General features: G+C 39.6%; 1 protein-coding gene across 3 annotated transcripts in view; it reads left to right on the forward strand.

The window, feature by feature from the left end:
* The first annotated feature begins 3,505 nt into the window (after positions 1-3,505).
* SEC24D (SEC24 homolog D, COPII coat complex component) overlaps positions 3,506-19,693 on the forward strand; it is a 40,116-nt gene continuing 23,928 nt past the window's right edge. Inside the window, exons 1-8 of one of the 3 annotated variants that reach the window (XM_053461425.1) lie at positions 3,506-3,647; positions 7,830-8,022; positions 10,559-10,670; positions 10,758-10,912; positions 11,021-11,281; positions 12,470-12,594; positions 13,529-13,640; positions 13,784-13,911. In XM_053461425.1, coding sequence (XP_053317400.1) covers positions 7,872-8,022; positions 10,559-10,670; positions 10,758-10,912; positions 11,021-11,281; positions 12,470-12,594; positions 13,529-13,640; positions 13,784-13,911 — 1,044 coding nt within the window. In that variant the 5' untranslated portion in view covers positions 3,506-3,647; positions 7,830-7,871. Of the gene's footprint in view, positions 3,663-7,829; positions 8,023-10,558; positions 10,671-10,757; positions 10,913-11,020; positions 11,282-12,469; positions 12,595-13,528; positions 13,641-13,783; positions 13,912-19,693 lie in introns of all 3 variants that reach the window. The other 2 variants (XM_053461427.1, XM_053461426.1) reach the window with 2 other exon arrangements.

Consider the following 19,693-nt stretch of genomic DNA (forward strand, 5'->3'; position numbering starts at 1 on the left):
GAAGTTCATGTGTCAAAAAACATGCAGTAGTACACAAAAATGTGTAAATATCATTTGTTGCAAAACCCATAAAAAATCTTCTCTAATAGCTACGCAAAAACAAAATTTCCCTTTATCGCCTAAACAAAATCCAGATGGCTATAGCATATACAAAAATAGTTATAATGACCAAATAAATGCACTCATGATAGCAGCTAAGTGGGGCTGCTATTACTAAATTGAAAACATAATTCTTTTCCTGTTTGCCATAAGTTTGGATTGTGTTTTATACTGTTTTTGGAATGTGCAGCTTTCATCTGTTATCCAAAGGAGAAAGATAATAGAAAAGAAATAGAAGTTGTATAACGTTTTCTCAATATTAAATAAAGGCAACATATTTCTTAAAATACAACCTAGTGTTGCTGATGACTGGTTATAAAACAAAACCCCCATACTGGTCACACAAAAAAAAAAGATGTCTTGCGATATCAGTATAGGATGACAAATAAAATGCATTTTTAAGAGCTCCGATTTCACTATTTCGAAGTTACTACAATCTAAAAGTAGTGTCGTACCTAAAATACACAATTTACATTATGTGTCCAAAAGTTACTATTTGTAATTATCCATTCATGCTAATAATTGGGATGTCATACAAAATAAAATAAAATAAAAATATGTGGTGTCCTTGTAATCTCGTAATATAGGTTACAAATCATTTATCCTGCCCAGGCTTTAAGTTTCAGGTCAAGGACTAAATAAAAAAATAAAAAAATCGGTGGTAAAGAATCACAGCAGATTCCATCTGAAATTATTTTGAGTAAATCCTAATAGCCACCTGTTAAAACTTCCCATCATTAAAAATTATAAATACTGTACCAAGTTACCAGATTTTGGTGGGTCTTTCGGCTTGTTTCCTTTTAATGCCAACATACCCAATTTCGTAAGAGCTGTCTGATGTGTAAAACCCCCAACACTACCTTCAATAATGTGGATGATATCTCTGACTACTTTCTCTTTCATCTGGGTTGGTGGAAATGTATTTGATCTTTGTTCTTTAGTTACATGTAAGCATATCAAATACATAACATATGTATGATATCTTTCATCCTTATATCCATTATATTGTTACAGAATGTAAAGGGGAACACTTCCATTGTTTTTGTATAGTTGTCTAGTAAGTAGTGTGCCTAAGTGCTTAGTAGGTAGGTGTTGAAACATGTGAAATATTGTGCTGGTGTAGTTTTCCAGAGCTGTTTTTCAAGCTGTTGTGTCTTCTTTCTTCGCAGTGCTCATTATTGCCTCACCCAGCTGGACTGTTGACCAAAAAGGTTTAGGTCTGATGCTCCTTGCCAAAAATAAGGCTGGCTTTTTTGTCAGTATGCTTATTCAAGCAAGGGCATATCAATTACTTAATTGAAAATTTACCACACTTACAATCCCACAGTTCTGTCCACTCTGCTCATCCCACGTTATTAGCATAATTTAGCTCGGCCTGGTTATTATGGTGCAAATTATAGCACAAAGTTCCCACCAACACTACCGTTTGTCATGGTATGTGGCAGAGCAAATGGGAGAAAAAAATGAAGAAGAGAGAAACTTAGAGAAAAGCAGATGAAAATAAGGAGAGCCATGAGACAAAAGGGGGAGAGAAGATGAGAGAAAGAGAATAAAGAAAATGAGATCAGCAACAGATGAGAAATAAGGCAGAGAAAAGAGAGAGCGAAAACAGAAGACAGAAAGGACAGGAGAGATGGACAAAGGAAAGCGAGTTAAAGTGAGAAAACACTGACTGGTCGAGATGAATGCATCTGTCTCAGAAGAAAGAAAAAAAACCTCAGTTTTAGTGATCTCTACACTTGCAGTGCCACTAGTTGTAGGTATTACTGGAACCTAGCAGCTTTAAAGGGGTGAAAAAGTGTTTGCAGGGGGCCCGGTTGCAGTTGTGACCCCTGCGACGTTGACTGTTACACCCATTTCCCATTTCTAGGGAAATGTCTGGTGACAAATCCTGGGACTTTCCTGATAAATACAGGAACCTTTTTCAGAAATCTACATACATGTGATGAGCAGTGGTGTACATACTCTGGGCACTGTGGTAGGCCTGACCCAGGGCAGCACCCCCAGCTTCCCCAACCATGGCTGCTGTCTTCTCTGCAGGGCGCAGGAATATGATGTCATATCTCCATGATTTAAAGGTGACTTTTAAAGCAGTTTGTGGAGGCTGTGCCAACTCAACTCCTGGACCTGCCATGGCCTTATCGGCTTAGGGCTGAATACGTCACTGGTGAGGATAATACATGCTACGTTGAATGCAACGGCATCATTCAGCCCCAGGAGGCTTTTAGGTCTCAAGCAGAAGTGTTCCAGAGGATCATGGGTAAGTGAGTACCGTATTAATTTTAACAAGATAGGCAAGTTAACTATTTAAAATAATTTAAGATAAAACATTATGTATAGTAAAAAAAAAAAACCAAAACAAACAAAAAAAAAAACATTGGACAGAGTGGTGGGAGCTCCCCCTTAAATATTTCTCTATCATAAAATAGCGCTACGGAATTTGATGGCACTATATAAAAACAATAAACAATAATAATAATAATATCAGTTACCTAACACGGGCACAGGTTAGCCGGGACAGTGGCTACTGCTGGTATGTGGCTAGTGGCAACGCAACGGTTGCATTATTCACTAGAGCACTGGGAGTGGGGCAAGAGTTTTTGGGCCCCAAGGCACACGCCTAGTGGGCCAAATAGATAATGAAGCGCTGGGTTTAACACTCCGAATGGGAAAACATCTTATAAAGGACATAGTAAGATTATTACATACACTTTATTTGCAGAGCGTCAGCTGATACTATAGTGGTGTTACAAGAAAACTAACATTAAAATTTACATTTTATGGACAATAACATTAATCTATGCTGACGGAGAAGAGGGCCCTGACCTCGCAAGCTTACACTCTATTTGTCGTAGTGTAAAACACTGCTGGGTTTCTTGTGCTCCCATTTTTCAAAAGGGTCATGATGACTTACAACCATGTCATCAATAACTTTATATTATTTTATCATTACCTTAATTTTATTCTGCGGAATGGATTGTCTTTTTTCTGATTCGTATATTTTTTTTTTTTTTTTTTACAGATAATCACGAACACGCGATAGATAGGTGTCACTAACAGAAATGCCCCCCATTCAGGAATAACACAATTCAATCTTTTACATTTTCTAACTTTCTTAGAAACAAGAGACCAATTTCCCCATAAAAAAAGTGGATGAAAACGCCTAAATAGTGGTAGTAAAAGTTTTACCAGGGCCCGCGTGTTGCTTATTATTGTAATAATTTATAACATACAAATATAATATTATCATAATGCGCTGAATGACTGCACTATCCGGCGCCCGCGCATCCCAGCGGGTTTTATTGTGCATCAACTGGTGACGTGGAGCGCGCTCCCGCGCGGGCACAGGTAGAGACTAGCTTTCAGTGGAAGCGCGCCCCCGAAAGGTACACGAGCGCTGCGCGCGCGCCGCCTCTCCAGCTGTGGCTGTCTGACGTGGCAGAGCTCGTTCCCATCGGTGCTGCTCCCTGCGCTGCCGGGTCCGCTGGAAGTTGGCGAACTATTACCGTGGAAGGCTGGCACGACACGTCACGGGACGGAGCGGACAGGTGAGCTCCAGACAGGTACACTGAGCGGTATACCGACCGTATTACACGCATGGTCGCGAACTAACAGGACGTGTCACATAGGAAGAGGACCATACTTATTAGAACTAGAGAGATACAGGGCAGTGATACTATAGGTGAATAATGCTCATGCACACGTGTCATATTGATGATATACATGTATGTATGAATATGAACAGAATATTTATAACATATGTAAATGCTAAGTGTGTTAATTGAATAATAGTTTATTTGGACATGGCCACATGATGTAAACATACATGACTAGTGGAATTTCATGTGTGGCCCGAGCCAGCGTCATACCTGTCACATATATGATAATGGTACACTGGTGTTTCAGGTGAGCACCCGGGGGGGTAGGTGTTCACTAAACCCATATCATATATACATGGGTTTAGTGAACACCTACCCCCAGTTATGACGAGAATATAGCTGGATTTCTGGAACATGCCATGTGTATGTTGATTACATGGGTTATTAAAAGATGCCACCTTGGGCATATGTTTTCAGATTGCAAGTAGTCGGGTGAGTATATCGCATTAACACGTGTCATACGTGAACATTAACATATGGGGGGGAAGTAGTAGGCAGCACCTTCAATAAATATTGGCTCAGTAGGATAGTATTTCTTCATTTATACTTTTAACAGAATTAGTTGTTGCTGGTGGCTGTGCGTGTTCATCCCGTGTATACTAGCACCGTAGGCCACATTCTGATTCAGTGGCTATCACATGCACATCATGCTATGTTAACATGGTAAGCGTTAAGGGGGGGTTAATATAATACATGTACGTAACATTTTGGAGGAAAGGTATGGTGTGTCGTAATCTGTACATGGCTCGGTGGCATTGGTTGTGTGCCGTTACCTTGACCTGCATCTCCAGGTGAGAGCCTCACATGGCAGAAGTATACATGAGGCACACGTATGGACATTATAAATGCTATGACGTAAGGTAGTTCTATCCTTATGCATTTGTTGCCAGAACGTACAGGCGTAAAAAACGGACACCTTTTAAACAATGATGTCATGCTCTAGAACTGATGGATCTTTCATGAATAGCAGACGTTCTTCAAGAGCTCTTCTAGACCATTTTCATTTGATGTGTCTGCGCTTGGGCAGCTAATATCAGATGTTTTCAAGAGTGTCAAGTATACGAACATTGTACACAGTGACAAAAATAAATGTGCAATATTTTATTATTATTATTATTATTATTATAAAATGAACATTAGTACGGCCATAAAATAAGACGGACTGCATTTAATCTCTATTTGCTTGCATTATTTTTTTTTTATATGGTTTTGGATCCAGTACATTTTAATTACAGGTACATGTACCTAATTAATCTCTTTGAGATAGCATGATTGTACTGTAACTAAATTGGTGTTAAACAGTGATTAGTATTTATAAAACAAGCATCTAGAAGAAGACGTCTTCACATTTATCATAAAGCATAAAAACTGTCATAGTGAAGGGAGGTTACAATTCATGAGAGTAACCACTCTGATTATTTGTTCTTCAACGCATCCTATTTTCTAATGGATTGTTGTCATTTTTTTTACTTTACTTTACAGAGGGGGTGGTAGATAAATGGAACAGCCTTCCACCAGAGGTTATAGAGCCTAATACAGTAATAGAAGTTAAACATGCATGGGATAGGCATAAACCTACCCTGAGCTAGGACCAAGAACTGATTAAGGTCTGAATCAGGAAAAATGGGGGCACTAGATGGGCCGGACGGATCTTATCTGCTGCCAAATTCTATGTTTCTATGTCAGCTCACAGCTCAGCGGCCCGGGCACGTGCTTTTACTTTCTTATTTTGGTCTTTTCTTGGCTCCCCCAAAAGATTTTGATCCAAAAGATTTGCTTTCGTACCTGTTGGGGCACCTAGGAAGCTACATAGGACCAGGAACCATGACTTTCGCACTTTCTGTTAGCTACCGGCACTATTAACAGCAAGAGAGGTCTGTGTTTGAGTGATCACAGGCATGACCCCTACCTGATGCTTCTGAATCAAAAGGGGTCGGTCAATGTTTGGCCTACTCAGTTCTAAGGCGGTGGAAAATGTGGTAGGAACAGTTATCTCATACTAGGGGAACATTATCTACGGGTTGTAATCTAGTTTGAGAAGACTTTAGAGTACTCCACGTTGTTGAATAATAACAGAAATTTCTGATTTCACAAAGTAGATCCTCTGCAGTAACCTTAAATCTTTGTTCTCCCTTGTCCTGTGCCCTACACCACTTCAGGAGTGGTCCTGGTTTGGAACAGAATTTGAGACTGCTATTGAGTTCTCAGTGATGGCAATGGGTTCTCAACATAGGTCAACTCAGCAGGGCAAAAAACTTTCCAGTGCCATTGGCGTCACATTCGTGCTCGTGGGTTTATTTCAGCAAATCCTTGGTACATGTACATCACATTTTAGGGGACTCTTGTTTTGTCCCTGTGACACTTTGAGGTCTATTCGTTGAAAAGATATTTCTCAGCAGAGTTTGCTAGAGGGTTGTGGTTTCAACTCCCTGGCTTTACTATAGCTCTTGTGAGCTAAAGAATACAGAAAACCAATGGTTTGCCCACCTTACCGGAAATCACAGATATCAGAGCAACATCTCGGTTAGCTGCCATTAAACTGGAACCATTTGGGATTTACACAGACATTTTCTTTTTTCTTACATGTTCCATGTTAAGGGGGTGATGAGTGATGACCTCCTATAGTCGCAGCACCGGAGTTTAGTGCTTCTAGAGTAACACCGCATACTGTTTGTCATCCTGAATGCCATATCCCTGCTGTTGTCATGGATTGTTTGATTATGGACTAACTGTTGTATCATTTACTGAGCAAAAGGACCCCTAAGCCGCTGCGTAATTCACTCCTGGGGTAGAGCCACCTAATATTTCGATGGATGCTACATGTTAGTGTTATCTTGATGTGATTTTTTTTTAATAATACAGATTTTATATTCACATATATATATATGTACACCAAAGTGGACACTTCCTGAAGTCAGACCTTAGCCTTGATGTATAATGCATCTCCACAGAGCGAGAATGCAGTCCTCGGGTTACCTCCTCCTCTGTCGCGCTCTGCACACATCGTCCTGTTTGTCGAGAGGAGCTGCATTAGGGATGATAATGCTGACTCTGGCTTAGATCGGGGAAAGCAAGCAGTGTCCAAAGCTCAGGCTCATGCCACGTCTCCTTGTACACAAACACACGCACTGCCCTCCCCTTTCCAGTATGCCTAATGGGAGAGTCCGTTTAAGCAGACACACACACGCACACACCTGTTTGTGATCCCTGCTTTGGAGCAATTATGAAGCAATTATTGTCTCTTCAGCAGCTACAATGAAAATATATATTATTGCAACCCATATAGACCACTGGATGTTCTTCTTTATAATTAATATGCATGGTTAAGATACTTTGAGCAAATCTGTGTAAGATTACATTTCTGTGTCAGTGTTTATTAACCGCAGGATGAAATTTCATTTTATTACATCTCCATTCATCCTAAAATAGCCACGGAAATGAACAACTCTTGAGCATCTATATGGAGTGTCTGTTTTTTTCTTCCTTAAGAGAAATTCCGATTGAAGGCCCTCAATGTAATAGATTACCTCTATATCTCACAATATCTCAAAATATAAATAAAATACATATAACTAATTAAAGATGCTGTCCCACCTACGTGAATTTCACACTTTCATAACTAAATCCATTCCAGATACTGGAACACACACCCATTTTTTTGACATTTCCGGAACACGTCATATATATATATTGCCCTATAACCAAAGGTGCTTTAAAAAGCCTCTGTTTTTATGGGATTTACAGTGGCTATAGTAAAATGATAGCTCTGCAGACTTTTATGTGCTAAACATGTTATAAAGTTTTGCCTAAGTGGGACAGCATCGTTAACCTTCATTGTTGGCAGAATAGGGAAAAAAACTAAGTGAATGTACAATATTAGCCCAATTTGCTTATACTGTTATGCACCTGAAATGTATTTTGTCTCGGCAACCACTAGCACAATATGTTCCTCTGACGGTGGGGATTAAGAGCCGTACACCTTTATATACATCAAGGGCAGAATAGTCACAGATGTTATTTATGTAGGTTTTTCAAAGAATAAAAATGTGTGTGTCTGTATGTTTGTTGCAGATCCTTTGAAAGAACTCTGCTGCTAATGAAAGTATAATCAAAATGAGTCAACAAGGGTATGTTGCACCTCCTCCATATTCTCAGCCACAACCAGGGCTAGGAGGTTATCCTCCAGGGTTTGGAACACCTGTCATGTCTCCTACCTATGGGCACTATGGTGGCGCAAGTCCTACTTCTCCTCCATCCCAACCAAGTAGGTATATAAAAATATGAACTGCTCTGTCTTTCCGTTTAACAAGTTTGTTACGTTTCTTGGAAAAATCACTCATGACGTCAGTACTGAAAATGGATTGTGAAGAACCAAATATTGTTTGCTATATTATTTACTGGAAGTACCGTATTTGCTCGATTATAAGAGAAGCAAGTTCTCTGAAAAATACCCCTCGTCTTATAATAGAGGTTATCTTCTAATCAGACCTTTAACCAGGGCATTATCGGCAAAATGCCGGAAAAAAACTCCTGATAAGAGTGTGATTGCTCTTAGTAATCATATATATAAATGCCTCCAGAAATGTGTTTTACCCCCTATATGCTACTCTACCCCATGAAATTCCTTTTAACCCCTACATGCCAGAGTGGCATATAGGGGTATAAGGCATATCATGGGGCAGAGTGGCATACAGGAGGATATAAGGCATATCATGGGGCAGAGTGGCAAATAGGAGGGTATAAGGCATTTCTGGGGGCAGAGTGGCAAGCCTGGGGGCAGAGTGGCAAGCCTGGGGGCAGGTTGGCAAATAAAAATAAATAAAAACAAAATATTTTTCTCAATCATAGCTTTTATTAAATATGAAAAAATAGTTTACACAAATTAATATTTACTAGTCAAACTTTTTCCCTATAGGGTCGTCCTATATTCAGGCTCTTTCTTTTTTTCCTAAATTAATATTCAGATTTTGGGGGGTCATCTTATAACCAGGGTCGTCTTATAATTGAGCAAATTGAGGTAATAAAGTAAAGTTCTGAACAGGTAAAGATTGGTCTCTGTAAATTTGACACAGTAAAGTTCTATGCAGTTGAAATGGCCAATTATTACAGCATGATCAAGTACACATAATGGTATTTTGACATAAAAAGTGAAAACCTATTTGTGGAAATGCGACGGCAAACCACATATTATGCTCTCATTTTGGAAATCTAAATTTTTTATCCCTAGCTAGGACATTTATTTTGCTTACTTTGTTGAATTTTCTGGGCTGAAATCTGGTAATTACCAGTCCACTGTTTTTCACCATCAAATATATATACTGATATATATATATCACAGGGCTCGACAAATCCCAGGCGCCAGGTCGCCATGGCGACACAGAATTTTGTCCTGGCGCCTAGGTTTTGTCAGCCTCTTACATCCAGAAAAAATTGTGGATGTAAGAGGCTGAGTCACCACATGGGGGCGCTTTTCCTGTCTGCCCAGAAGTCTGGGCAGACAGCACAGCCACTCCGAGCCCGCCCCCGAGCCTGAGATCACTCCCACGGAGTGATCCTGTAGGCTGAAAACGCGGTTGCTGGAAAAGCAGCAATCGTGTTTTCAGCTGCCACAGGCAGCCTCAGGGAAGGGGTTTGTGTGTTGATTGGGTCCCCACACAAGTCTGGGGACCTCACCCAACACCCCCCAGCTGCCTGATCGCTCCATGGGAGCGACAGCGCAGCGTTAACCCCTTCAATGCCGCGATCGCGGCATTTAGGGGTTAATTCCCGTTTTGGGGGCTTTGCTGCTGGTGGTCTGCCTGGAAGCCCAGGCAGACCAGCAACAGCAAAAACGAGCCCCCACAAGCCCTTTGATGACTCCTGTAGGTATGGAAGCCTACAGCAGTCATCAAAGAGACTCCCTCTGCAATGGCTGGTCCATAGACCAGCAATTGAGTGCCAGCTGCCAGAGGCAGCTTCAGGGACAGGGGAGAGGGTTCTTCGGTCTCCACATGAGTGTGGAGACCAGCCCCAACACCCCCCTGCTGCCTGATCGCTCCCTGAGAGCGACAGTGCAGCGTTAACCCCTTCAATGCCACGATCGCGGTGTTTTAGGGGTTAACTCCCGTTTTGTAAGGGGCTCTGCTGCCGGTGGTCTGCCTGGAAGCCCAGGCAGACCAGCAACAGCAAAAAAACGAGCCCCCACAAGCCCTTTGATGATTCCTGTAGGCATAGAAGCCTACAGCAGTCATCATAGACTCCCCCCTGCAGTGGTTGGTCTATAGACCAGCAATTGCTTCCCAGCTGCCAGAGGCAGCTTCAGGGACAGGGTGAGAGGGTTCTTTGGTCTCGCCATGAGTGTGGAGACCAGCCCCAACAGCCCCCTGCTGCCTGATCACTCCATGAGAGCGACAGTGCAGCGTTAACCCCTTCAATGCCACAATTGTGTATGACACATTCGTGGCATTGCAGGGGTTAACATTTGTCCCCACAAGCTTGTGGGGACTAAATATCTGTCAATGCTGTGCTCCAATGGAACATCAGCATCGAAAGAGTTAAAAAAAAAAACAAACAGCACTGACCTGAAAGTCCAGGGTGCTTCCAGGTCAAACGCTGTGAGTTTAGTAACTGGGCTGATGATGATCGGATCCCTCCTGACCAACTGTTAGTTTAAAAAAATCCTGGCTCCTAACTTTTTTACCTGGCGCCTAGATTCACAACAAATTTGTCAAGCCCTGATATATCAAATATATATATACACACAAATTTTTTTAGACATACTTGAGTCAAATAAGAGATTAACATAGATATTTTATTTCTAGCTGCATTGAAATCTGCTGCGCCATATGGAACTCCTGGCCCTCTGAACGCTCCACCTCCAACTCAAAATAATTTACACAATGGACCGAATTTCTCAGGAAACTTCATGCAAAGGTACTGGATTCCTACCTCATAGCTTAGATACTTTATATAGTGATGCTGTGTGATTGAATATAATTACGGTTCATCCGTTTGTTTTAGATTGCCAGGGCCTCCACCAGGAGCTACACCCACAAGTAATGCATCTCCTTCATATCCACCTTATGGCCATTCTTCACCCCTCACAAACAATGGTCCTCCTCCCCCTGTTCATCAGATGACCAACCAGCTCAACAATATGCAAATAGGGGGCTATGGTATATACATTTATTTTACTACATTTTGGTTTAACGTTGCAGTATTTCAATTTGTATTTCCCCAAACAGCATGCAACACAAATTCTCAACCCTGCATGTTTCTCGTAGGGCATCCTGGATCCGGTAGTTCTCAGATGCCTTTAGGGCCAGGAATGCAAGGACCTTACACCAGTCAATCTCATCTGCCGGCTCCTGGCCCACTTGCTCCTGGCCCACATGTTCCTCCAGGACCAACTAACAACATCAACGGGTTACCTTCTGAACCCCGCTTGCCTCCAACAAGCATGCAGGATGGTATCGCTGGTCATCACAATTTTCAGTCACAAATTCCAGGCCAACCTCCAAACCTTGGATATTCCCTACAAAACTGTAAGGAATCATTTCTCTTTTTAGTGATTGTTTTATTGGCCTTTAGAAATAATCTGGATGCAAGGAAATAAATAGTTTTGTAGCTGTCTTATAACTATTGAATTATGGAAAGTAACAATTGTTATACAAACGAGTATTAAGAACTCTCAGTTTGGGTGTTTGGAGAAATTCTGATACAGAAGTAATCGACATGTTCAAAAAAAATGTAAGAAACATGCAATACAATTACACTGTTTACTTTGAAATACATTTGCATGCTTTTGTCTGTGAAATGCCTATAGTATAGTACTATAGTATAGTAATATATACATATATATATATATATATATATATATATATATATATATATAAAAACAGAAAGTTGCAGAATCTTGTAATACCTTTTTTATTGGACTAACAGTATTAAAATAATAGACGAGCTTTCGGGAGTCCTCCCTTTATCAAGTCAAAAGCACTCCAGTTGGGCACCACTTCACCCAAACCGGTCACTCCATACATGACCTTAAAATCAAAGCACTGAGAGGTCATTTCAAAAACACCCAAGAAAGAAAGACATTTGAAGCCAAAATGATACATTTTTATGATTGTAAAAACAGAGGACTTAATGTGGATTTGAGCTTCTTAGCACACTATCAAAACTTCCTATAACCTGTGCCTTTTTTTTTTTTCTCTCTCTCTCCTACATGCTCACCCCTGCCCCCCCTTGCCTTATCTGTGTAGTATATGCCACTATTTACTATTTACGACCCTCTTAGTTTTTTGTCTGCAAATTCTCTACCGTGTTGTTTTAACCCCTGTTTTAACCCTGTATCAGAACATGTACTGGTCAGTTTTAAACTGTGTTTTTCACTTGCTTGGTCAGAAATGCTTTTGACTTGATAAAGGAAGGACTCCCGAAAGCTCGTCTATTATTTTAATACTGTTAGTCCAATAAAAAAGGTATTACAAGATTCTGCAACTTTCTGTTTTCGTATACACTGGACTAATACGGCTACCCCAAACTATATATATATATATATACATACATATATTATATACGAAAAAAATCCCTATCATACCATCAAAGAAAAAAATTTGATCGTATTTCTGAATGTCCACTTGGTGGCCCACAATATTTCATGAAGAGCTGTAACTTTTAGTGTGATGATAAAAATGTGAATGGTAGATTGAAATATTCCTCTATTACAGCAGGCAACTATGGTGCGCAGTTACCAGGCCCACCAATGTCATACCCTGGTGCATTTCCTGGTAGCCAGCAGCAAATGTCTGGGCCACCTCAAAAGAAGCTGGATCCAGACTCCATCCCTAGCCCCGTGAGTTTAAGCAGAATAAATGTTGGTCGTCTGTCTGTTTCTCGTGTAATAATTAATGTTTTTTAATTGGTTTCCAAAATGACTTAATCATAATTAGTTGTGCTGTGTTTTTTCAACTTATGGAATTTTTAATAAGACAAAAAAAACCATCAAAATGATGATAATAATAATAATAATCATAATAATAATCATTGTTATTATTATTATTATTATTATTATTATTATTATTATTATGTACATTTTTCCCTGGAACCAATTGTTTTGAAGTCCTTGTCTGCATTTTCAGATAACAAAATAATCAATAGTTTTGAATTTGCAGGAGTCTCATTTCACCTCTCCCTTTGTCTTGATCTTTCTGTCAGTGCTCCTGCATGTGAGCAGATTGCTTCTGATTAATAAATTAAATGCTTAGAGGAATACATTACAAACATTAGGAATCATAAAATAACACATTACTTAAAGTAGCATCCAACGAGTATCCAAGTACAAATGAGTTAATGTATAGTTATGGTAGGAAGATGTATTATACAGAGCCAGTTCAATCCTTCTTGGGGAAGGTCATGGGCGCTACAAAACATAGTGAAACCAGAGACCTGAAATATTCAGCTGCCCTTTAAAGTCTGGAATTATTGGATATATCTCATTCAGCACTATAATCAAAGATGAAAGTGAACATTTTTGTTTGTATTTTATTGTATACTGTTTTGTAACTTCAGTTTTCTAGAGTTTCTTTTTGGTTTGCTTTCCCTTTAAATTCCTCCAGCAGGCATCTATATTTCAGAGCAGAGAATAATGTTACATGGCAGTGGAAACTGAGACTTGTTTCACCTTCCAGTAGTAGTAGATTCATTTGAATGGGTTCCTGGAATGATACTTGCTCTAAATGTTAATTGTCTTTAGCGTGATCGAGTTGCCTTACCTAACTATTCAACAGATACAAGTGATTGACGGCGATAAAGTCAGCAGAGCCGGCCAGGTGTACACTACGAATGTCAGAGGACAAGTACCACCTCTTGTCACCACCGACTGTACAATACAAGATCAAGGTAATTTCTAGTGCTTGTGGGAAATGCAATACATTACAGTGTGATTGGTTGGTCCTTTAAATTCTCCAAGTATTATTCAGAGGAGGGGAAGCTAAAAACATATTATTCACGCTGTTCCTAATTAAATTCTTTGAATTTCACAGGTAATGCCAGCCCACGTTATATTAGATGCACAACATATTGCTTTCCTACGTCCTCTGATATGGCCAAGCAGGCTCAGATTCCACTGGCAGCCGTCATCAAGCCTTTAGCTGTGGTTCCCCAAAATGAGGTAAGAGACAAGCCCCCAGCTAAGCACAAATTCTTGATGGATGCTGAAACTTTGTGATCTCACCATGAAATAATGTGAAACTTCATTTGATCTGTACGGGCAAAAGACAAATATTCTAACACTAACTGTTCTTTTGTAAAGGGATCCATGGATGATTTAGAGAGGAGCTTTGATACAAAAAGTACAGAAAAAAATCTGCATATTTACTTGACCCTTGTATGGCAAAACCAGCCCCTTGTATTTGTGATTTGGGACGGAATTAATGGATGCATAAGTGGCTTAAGAGATATGCACAAACATTTATTATTTTGCAATCGGTCTTATCACCTCGGCAACTAGTGGAATATTCCAGTTTTATTAGTGCAAACTGTTGGTTGTTATAGCGAACAGACCAATTTTCAAACACTACACCAGAACTTACTTGTTTATAGATTAATCTCAAAAATTCAATACCATCGAAGGGTAAGAGGGAATACACTGATTTGGTGTGCCTAGCTTTCATACTCTGCTGAGGTCCTCCAGCAAGTTGATGGCTGGCTGTATCCACATGTACCCTGTCTTGGGCCTAATCAGAATATGTTACTGCGCCCAAAAAAACAAAGTGGGCACAAAGTGGTCAGTAGCAGCAGATGATCTGTTGTTTCCGTAAGTCAAATTGTTTTGTTATATACTATTTGTTATGTCCTGTCTGGCATCAATGCCCATAAATCTTGACCCTGCACACCGCTGATAATTTTCCACTGGCTTGTGTGCATTAAAGGAAACCCTGGCAAATGTAACGTAGAGTGTTATATTCATTGCCATGTGCAGAAATGTCATACAAAATTAATTCTGTTTCAGATTTAGCAATTTGCACATAATTCATACAGTTTTGTCCTTATAAATACTGTACACATGCTATTCATGTAAAAGTGAGAAAATACCGCCACTCACACTGCCCCAGCTTAGTCACCCATGGCCCACTCCAGCATACGATCTAACTCTCCAAGACAAATCCATACGAGAACAAGCGCAGAATAATAGCACCCCGCGACTTTGTATCCAAAGTAGAGATTTAATGGTAAGAGTATACAGTGTATGCCAAGCGTGAACAAACTGCGCCTAAATTAGAGCTTACTCTTAGGCGGTGTACATGCTATTCATTTATAACCCAGCTATAACACAAGCTTCGTACAGTTCTTTCAAGATGTCAAATAAGGCAGTGATTTTAGTTTCTGTAGGCCGGAGCTGGACATGCATGTTTATCCGAATTGTCTTATTGAGTCTCTGTTATAGCAACAGAACGTAAACCTGGAACACTTAAGAATCACCAGACATCCCTTGCAATGCGTGTTACTAGGATGATAACTGCTCTCAACTGGCCTATAAAAATCACATTATAGGCTTTAACCCTGGCATCTGTGTAAATTAGGAATACCTAGTAAGGTGCTCTAAAATGATGAAAGCAATGGTCAGGAGGGAAATAAAAAAGCAGCTTGGACATTTTTGATTCACACCACGGTGTGTTTGTATATTTCTGTACCTGTGAATAGATTTAATACATAATGGCTGGACACTTGACATTGCAGTCCTCTGTAATTGATTTTGCCCAACTATATAATGTCAGCCTGTACTAAAATTTTCTCATGCTACACTTCACAACTGACTTTTGTGTGTGACGTAAGTATGCAACTAAGCACTTTGTGCATAAGGCCATTTTCAAATGCTGTTAAAAAATGGTACATCCTGAGGTTGGAGCATCAGAAGCAAATATTCCCAGTGCCTGGGAGATCAGGCTGGATAAAGGCAGCCTGGAGTCTCCTTTGTTAGCAGGAGCAGAATAGCTTGCTCTGAACAGGCAGCCTCTGTATAACAACACACAGGGCAAGCACTAGTACACCTATTACTAAAAACTCTTAGTATCTGTAGTAGAGACCCAGAAAGGCCTATACAGACGCTGCCAAGATTGCAAACAGATAGCCCAAACTGCAACAAGGAATGCAGGTCTACAGAGCCCTGCTTCCTGATCATCGTATGATCAGCTGCAACAGAGTGAAGAGGGCACATACTGAATGGTGGACTATACACATGAAAGTGTATATACAAACAGTATATGATTTGTGGAGGTATACTTACCAAGAAAAGAGAGAAATTATGAACAATGATATGGTTAAAATTGCAAACAAAATCCCAGTCATAGTGTATGAAATAACCCTGGTTTAAGTTTAAGTGAACAAAATAGTAATTACAAATTAAATATTTATCCTTATATGATTGTATGATGTTTTTTTGAGGAGGGGCATTGTGTATCCTACCATAGAAAAAAAATTATTGGCACACATCCTGAAATGCCATATGGCTCCCCTTTCCAAGCAGCCAGTCAATGATGGTAAGAACCATGAGTATGTTAATATACTTTAACTTTTACTGGAGCTGTCAGTGATACGTAAAGGGAATCATCTCAGTTATCATCAAAGGAAACCATCTTTGTTTCAACCTCCCCTCTCTTTTTGCACGTTGACAGCATTTTTACTAAGGACATATCAGGTGTAAGTATCCGCGCATGCATGTTCATTCACTGCCAGCGCTTTTAACCTTGTGGCAGGGTGAGGCAGCTAACTGTTCCTCCTAGTAAGAGTCATCATAAGCCAGTCTGTATGATAAGGCAAAGCTTAGAGTAGACGCTTTCTAGTACAAGCACTATGGCAGGGGTGTCCACCCTGCGGCCCTCCAGCTGATGCAGGACTACATCTCCCATAATGCTCTTTCAGCTCAGGGGCTGGCTGAGGAGTATGGGAGATGTAGTCCTTCAGCAGCTGGAGGGCCTCAGGTTGGACACCCCAGCACTATGGTTTTCTATGGAAAGTTTATGGAGCCCAGAGCTTTATTAAGTAAAATATAAATAAATGTATATAATCAAATATGACGGTTCCCTTAATCCACTGGGGAAAAAAAACATTCGACCTTCACTGTTATAAGTTACTGGTAATGACACACTTGGTCCCTTTATTCATGAACCTTTAATAGCTAAACCTCATTATCTGGGAATAAAGATATCTCCCTTTCAATGTGGATGTAGCTTTTTTTTTTTTTTTAATCGTATTCGCCTGTTTTGGACTGGTCAAGAACAAATGAAATCCAACTAGATGAACACAATGTCCATTTCTTATGACATGCGGAATGTGAGATATCCCCGCTGAAAGATTTACTGCTTTGTAAATATCATGTCCTGGTTATTAATATAGCACGGACAGAGCATATTCACAAACACACCGTGTCCTTCGTTTTACTTTGGCCGGTTTGCTTTTGTTTATAAAGTCCTCTCTTATTTTAATCTGAAACAGGCCTCTGTCCAAACCTGATATGGACAACCATTACACCACGAAGCGGGTTATTTTCTCTGTAATCAAATCGAGTCTGATACAGAAAGCTTATTTTGGCTAGTATCATATGTCCATAAAGAGGCCAACTGTAATTCTGAGATCGGAATACAGATAATGTCTGTGCATTTCCCCAGAATGTGTGTGTGTTTTACAGAATAGTCATTACTTTTACCTCAAGGACATCTATTGGTCAATGTACTCTTTATATGAAAATTAATGGTAACACTTTGAACTGATAAATACTTCTCAAGTTGTATACGCAGAACAAGAGGTTTGTAAAATTTTTTATGAGTATAATGCATTGTCTAAGAGTAAAATGGATAAAACAGGGAACATTGGTAGAGCATTACTTCCTAACATTGACTTTAAATCGGGGTGTTCAATATAAGGGTAATGTATAAAAAAGTGATTCTAGAGAAAAGTCATAAAAGTAGTGTTATCTCCAGGGCCGGACTGACCATCTGGCACACTGGGCAAATGCCCGGTGGGCTGTTGGTAACGGCACGACAGATCGGGTGCAGCCAGGGGCTGAATATGCGATATGGTTATGTGAGCATAAAAATGTAATGTAGGGCCCCACATATCCAGCAGTCGGCCACACTTGTCATCACACGGCCACTGGCTTTAAAGTGCCAGGGGCCGCCCTGCTATTGCCAGTTCATCCCTTGTTATCAACATAGCAGCTAATGGAATCTCCATTCTGAAAGGATCATCCAATTGGTTGCCCCAGAATCACTTTTTATACTTTTTGACACATATGTTCACTGTGTAATATCTCTAAATGTATTTTTCATCTATTACAGCTTCTGCAATTCTGTCTTTTTTTTAGATTAAGAGTTCCATGGAGATATTACCTTTTTTTTAAAAAAATTTAAATTTTGTATTAATAATATTTTAGGGAGTTTGAAAACTGGTATGTATTTCACATTTATTGATTAAAAAAAAACTAGATAAAGCTTGTTACAGTTTTTTTCAGTAAATCTGCATTTTCTGAAAGGTAAAACATGCTGGAATTAAGAAAAGCCTATGACATCTTGAAGAAACGTTATATTTATTACTGAAACGTGGGAATTTTTATTAAGAAGGTTAAAATATTATTTAAAACGTAGCTTTGAGATCCATGTCAGACAATATTTGGTCTGTTTTATAAATCCTAACGGTAAGCTGATGACAATTATGCAAAATGCCATGAAGGCATTTTAAGGTGCAGGTCCACTTAGTATGTTAAGTCAACATACCTTAGCAGATTCTATCGTAACAACCTGTCAGTGCCTGTTTTTGTGCCACTTGAGAATGAACAATTCCAGGTGAAAATTACAAACAAGACAAAATAGTACTTCTTGGAAAGATTCGGACGGAAGGAATGCTGTTTCTAATGCTACATGTTAGTGTAATTTGTCTTTAACTGCTAAGCAAACTGTGATTTCCTTAGCAACTATCTGCAAAACCAGGTCTTGAAAGTAAAATATGCTATGTTTAAGTTAGCCCTGGTGTCACAGGATCAAGTCTCTTTACAAAGAACACATCCTCATCTTATCTTCCTGCAGCTACAAACTGATGAGCTGTGGGTGCTGACAAGACGCTCCTTCTATAGAGGAAAGATAAAAACTAGAAAAGGATTAGTGTGCATGTGCATTTGAGAACGTTAAGGTTGTCCTAACATGCAAACAAGATAAGACTCAAGAGTGTCTTCCCTACTGGTATTTTCTCCCAACCCATTTGTTTCAGCAGTAGGTTTATTTTGATATTTCACTCTTTTGGAAAGATGTGATCTTTCTTTCATTCTTTTTAAGAGAAGAGACATAGATTCCATGTAAATGTATGGAGTCTTTAGTTGAAGTTCATACCTTTTATTGGGTCAACACAGAAAAAAATGTAATGTTGCACAAGCTCTCAGGGCGTCAGAGGTCCCTTTATCAGGTGTGATGATTCTTCATAATGAACTTTAACCAAAGACATCATTTTACGTTGGGCTAATAATGCAATATTTGTGTATATTTATTTACAGCATACTAGTGATTAATAATCTTGTGTCCCTTAGTTTATGGATAATTATTATTTGAATTGCGTGTTGCTTTTTTGCTTAAAGTCCCCAAAACATGGAACTGCTCCCGTATCTAAAGTGGAACAGCAGTGGATCAGATCGTTGTGGGTAAAACCTGCTCGTTTCACACCTTGCTAGGTTGTGCACTGACATCTAGTGAAAATATGATTTATTGCAGTTACATAGTACATAGTACATAAGGTTGAAAAAATACCTAAGTCCATCAAATTCAACCCTTCTACCTAACCTTCCTTGATCCAAAAGAAGGCAAAAAAACCCAAACCCTAATTAACCCCTTCAGTCCCAGGGGTTTTTGGTACCTCAAAGCCCGGAGCAATTTTTGCGCTATGTCGGTTCAGCGATTATTCTCTTTTCC

The sequence above is a fragment of the Spea bombifrons genome, chromosome 1, assembly GCF_027358695.1.
Source record: "Spea bombifrons isolate aSpeBom1 chromosome 1, aSpeBom1.2.pri, whole genome shotgun sequence".
Lineage (NCBI taxonomy): Eukaryota > Metazoa > Chordata > Amphibia > Anura > Pelobatidae > Spea > Spea bombifrons.